The 4,762-nt window shown below is 38.3% G+C and overlaps 1 protein-coding gene across 1 annotated transcript; it reads left to right on the top strand.

Moving 5' to 3' along the window:
• Positions 1 to 1,153: 1,153 nt before the first annotated feature.
• Positions 1,154 to 3,168, top strand: LOC145491087 (uncharacterized). Its single transcript, XM_081470221.1, has 2 exons — positions 1,154 to 1,653; positions 2,669 to 3,168. The coding sequence occupies exons 1-2, from the start codon at positions 1,182 to 1,184 to the stop codon at positions 3,163 to 3,165; spliced, it is 969 nt and encodes a 322-aa protein (XP_081326347.1). The 5' UTR covers positions 1,154 to 1,181; the 3' UTR covers positions 3,166 to 3,168.
• The last annotated feature ends 1,594 nt before the right edge of the window (positions 3,169 to 4,762 follow it).

Raw genomic sequence — 4,762 nt, forward strand, 5'->3', positions numbered from 1 at the left:
GTAAGCTCAATCAAGGAAATGGTGAAACTTTAAATTAATTGTTTAAGGCCGAATCATTTCTTTCCAAAGTGGTTTCTAGCGGCGTTCTCCTGCGAGAATATGAATATATGAACACATGAGCATATGATCGGCACTCGCACGGGGATATGAACAAAAACAATATTTTTGCTCTCAATATTTATAATGGCTTTAGATATCTTATTTTTCTGAGTGATGTTCCCAGGTATACTGCTCTGAAATTATCGTATGAGTTTTGAAAATTAAATGTAATTTATGAGATTTTGGGTTTGAAGTAATTCCGAGAAATCGAGGAACTTCGGATCGAAGAGATTGCTGAAGAGATCGTCTTGTTTTGGAATTTTCTTTCTTGTTGAAAGATCAAGCGTTGTATTGAGTTGTAAGCAAGGTTCGAAAAACGGTCATTTCATGCATGCGTGTAATTTAGATTTGTTTCCAGGAAAACCGAGTGATCGACTTACTTACGCTAAAATTACTAGATGTGTGAGTGAGTTTTTGATGAAGCAGGAAGTTCGACATAATTCCAAGAAATCGAGGAACGTAAAAGTAATTGTTTCATGAATAATACATATCTCCTAGATATGGCCCTGTTTGTTTTATTATATTATATTTTTTTCACAAACTTTGTAGGGCGAACACTGAGCGAAAGCAAACCATTTTAGCCAAACAACGCCGGATTTTCGTCTAGTGAGAACGCGGAGTCAAATTTCTCAGTCAAGGCAAGTTATGCATGCTCGCATTAATTGGAACCCTATTCGGTGAAACATTTATTATGTAAGAATCAAAAATATTGTTTTTCTGCTCTTGTTTCCTTTAAGTGACGTCGTTTAAACGTGCGGTTGCTTTCTGTGGCAAGAATTGTTTTCTGGAACCCACTGAGTGTCTCCTGAGTTGGCAATGTTCTGACGGATTCCTCGAAAGATGTTCTTTAATTGACTTTAGTTTTGAATAAATTAGTACGTGTATTTTGTTCGTTTTGAAAACATTCAGCTGGTTTCCCAACGAGTGTTCGTCAGTAAGATTCATTATTAAGATCGAGAACGTTTGGTATATCAACTGATATGCAAAAAGGTAAGTTTTGAAACGGGAAGGTGCTTGCCAAAGTTTTGGTTTTTGCATCAGAACTATAATGGAAATATGTTGAGCATTTCAGATCGATTAAGATGCACTTAACTGCCTTTTATCTACCTAAATCTGAAAGAACAATAATAGTGCAAGAGTACTATCGTATAGAATTAAATGGGAAAAAAAGCAAATCTAGCTATTTAATTAAAACAAACTTTCCATCTTCACACAGTTTTGCTAGTCTTGAGCGTGAGATGGAGGACCGAGCAATGCTAGCGACATTGGCTTTTGAAGCCTCAGCAACCTACGAACAAGTCCGGCCGAGTTATACAGTTGAATCTGTAAAGTTCCTCTTGAAAAAGCTTGGCATCCTAGAGCAGGAGAGAGTGCAACCCCTCAGTATACTTGAATTAGGCTGCGGTACAGGAAAATTCACTCGAGTTATGATGGAAGTGTTAGAGGGTGTCGACGCACGGGTAATAGCGAGTGATCCAACTGATACCATGATACGACAGTTCCAAAGAATTTTGCCTAAAGTCGAGGTGCTCCAGTGCTATGCTGAGAACATTGGTAGGTTTGCTTTTATCTTATTTATGTCACCTTACAAAAAAACAAAAAAACAAAAACAAACAAACAAACAACAACAACAACAACAACAACAACAACAACAAAAACAGAATCGGAGCATGTTTAAGGTCTCTGCACGGTGACAAGGATCATCCGACAGTTACTAGCTAAACTCAGTCGCGGAAGCATTCCGATTGCTTTAAATACAATTATGTAGTTGGATTCTTGCGCTGATCATGAATATGATTGTCGAAAGAGGATAAGAAGCCTTAAAGTGTTTATCTCAAATACTTCAAGAACACTTGAAATGATATCGGGGTTAGGTTCACACGATTTGAATGAAAATATGAAAGAAACTTTTTACAATAAAAGCAGAAATTCTCGTGCGCTCATTGGCTAATTTTTATTGTCAATGAACGAATAGACACATGATTTATAATCTATGCGATAATTTATTGTAAAAACAAAAAGACGTCAGTTTATTAAATATGTATGCAGACACAGCTTAAATTTTCCGAGCTCTCGACCTTCAGGTTTCCATAATATTAAAATAGAACTCTAGCATTATTAAGTTATCTTTAATCATTGAACACGTGTACTTGAAAAAGAAAAACCTCAGGACACGTTACAGACCTTAGAGTAGTTAAATTATGTTAGTTATTTGCGTAGATTTTTATGTGTAGATGTATTTATAAGTTTTATAAATCTATTAGTACTCTATCTCCCTATCACGGATTTTCGTTCTCTGATTGGCTACGCTACTCACTGTCTATTGTGTTGTAGATAGTGAGTAGCGTAGCAGTGTGCCCTTGTTAACAAATTGACGGCCGCTTCTTCGCGTTTTCGAAGTGTGTGTGAAGAGGATTTAGATAAAGTTTTGAACGACTAGTAGATTTATACTAAAACAGTCAGACTACTCGCGTTCGATTTCTATCGCGCGATAGTTCAGTCGGGCTTAGCCATCGTCAACTATCACATGATAGAAATCTCGAGCTCATGATCTAATTGTTTAATATAGCTCTTCCAGACTCGAGTGTTGATGCAGTTGTGGCAGCCCACTGTTTCCACTGGTTTGCAAACCAAGATGCTGTGACCGAGATATACCGGGTATTAACCCCTGGGGGATCCCTAGGAATGATCTGGACCATCCCAGATGAGTCGGTTCCTTGGGTGAAAGATGTGTCAACTTTTTTTCGCCCACTGGAGGAAGACTTCAAGTGCACTACTTCTAAAGAAACCATGGGGAAAGTTTTTGAAGAAGTTAGTGAGCGCTTTACTGTCGAGAAGGATTCTAGTGTTAAGATTTCGTGGCAGGTTACCTACGATGGCTGCTACAAGTGCTTCGCTTCAAAGGGCATTTTGCAAAGTAGCTCGGATGAAATCAAAGGACAGTTTAAGACTTGGTTCGATAATGTTATGACAAAGCATTTTCCTGTAAGGAAAGAAAACCAGAAGTTCACTTTTCCTTTAGTTTTCTTGATCTGTTGGTGTAGAAAAATCAACCACGAAATTTAGGTTTTTGTGGTACATGAGGGAGATAAGCCCCTAAATGGTCGGCTTTCCTTATATTCACATCGTCTTCCAGAATATTTGTGAAGGTATCCCTTGTTTATTACATCACGGTCAACCCAAAATCCTATAAAAGCGTGTGCATGACTTTTTGTTAATTTTGCAAATGTCCAAATCAATGATGTATTTAGATATTGTACAAATAAAAATTTAGACAGTTCCGTGTGCGACATAATGATAGTTTTACTGCAACCTCAAAGCTTTACGAATACACCGACGAGAAAATAACACAAAGTCTATTAAGCCGTTACTACTTATGTCAAGTTGTGTCTCAACTAGAGTTCGCTCCATAAAGCCCAGCTTAAAGGAAACTAAGAGCTTTGGAGTCACTCCAAGTTTTATACTGTTAATACTTAGGACGCTTAAACGCTTCGGACGCTTGAAAATTTCGGACGGTTTTATTTTCGGACACCATTTTTGTCGGAAATTAAAATCGTCCGAAGTTTTTTGCAAGTGATATAAAAGGATTTAATGCTGCCCAATTTGGAAATGATTAATTGAATTAAAAAGGCAATTCCTCTGAATAGCAAATTGGACTCGGCCTACGGCTTCGTTCAAAAAATTTGGCTCTCGTTGCAATTTGTCTTTTTTTTTCATTCAGTAACACAGTAATTACTTTCAAGCTATATTCCCTCGCAAAATCTCTTAGTCACGATGGGGTAAGATCGTCTTAGGACGAGTACAATTTTCGGATTTCAGGAACAAAATACGGAAAACCGAAAACTATTGAATTGTTTTGCACTTTTACCTTTTAGTTGAACGTTGAATAGCGATTTAAGCCTTGAGTTTACTCTGAAATGTTGCTTGGAAGAGCGAGTAGTCATTAGGCCCTTTGCACGATCCGGTCACATGGTACAAAATCACACATGCTGGAACGCAGGTTGCACAGTGGGAAGTCCCACTGTTCAACATGCGTCCCAGCATGTGTGATTATAGTAATACGTTCTCTTGCGTGTTATTTCTCCACTTATTTTTCTATTTCGTCTTGCTCACGGGCGTCATTTTTATTGTTGTGATGTATTTTGTTTCTGTCATCGTGGAAAGAACCCAAACAGTGCTCATCTTAATAAGGAAAATTTCCAAATAGCCCCGTGCATTTTCATGTACTACGCATGGACTCTATTTTAACGGAATATATAAAAACAATAGCCTCTATTTGGCGCGAAAATATGCTCGGATATTAGGAGAAAACGTGGCTTATATGGGACTGGACCAATCAGAAGACCGGATTTCGCCTACGTGACCACTGTCGATCAATCACATTGCAGGATTTCAATTAAGATAGCGGATGAGGAAAATGGTACTCCCTCGGCCAACCATTTGGACCAATCGGAAGGCCGGATTTAGCCCACGTGACCACTCTTGACCAATACGGATTTCATCAAAGATGGTGGAACTGAAGATTCGGCCCTAGTCTCCTTTTAGGGAAAAGTCCCGGTCAAAATCTGCAACCAATCAGAAGACTGGATTGGGTACAAGTGAACCAATAAATGATATGAGCAAAGCGAGCACTAATTTTTGGGTGGGCAAACGCCCTACGCGA

This window comes from Orbicella franksi, chromosome 6, assembly GCF_964199315.1.
Source record: "Orbicella franksi chromosome 6, jaOrbFran1.1, whole genome shotgun sequence".
Classification (NCBI taxonomy): Eukaryota; Metazoa; Cnidaria; class Anthozoa; order Scleractinia; family Merulinidae; genus Orbicella; species Orbicella franksi.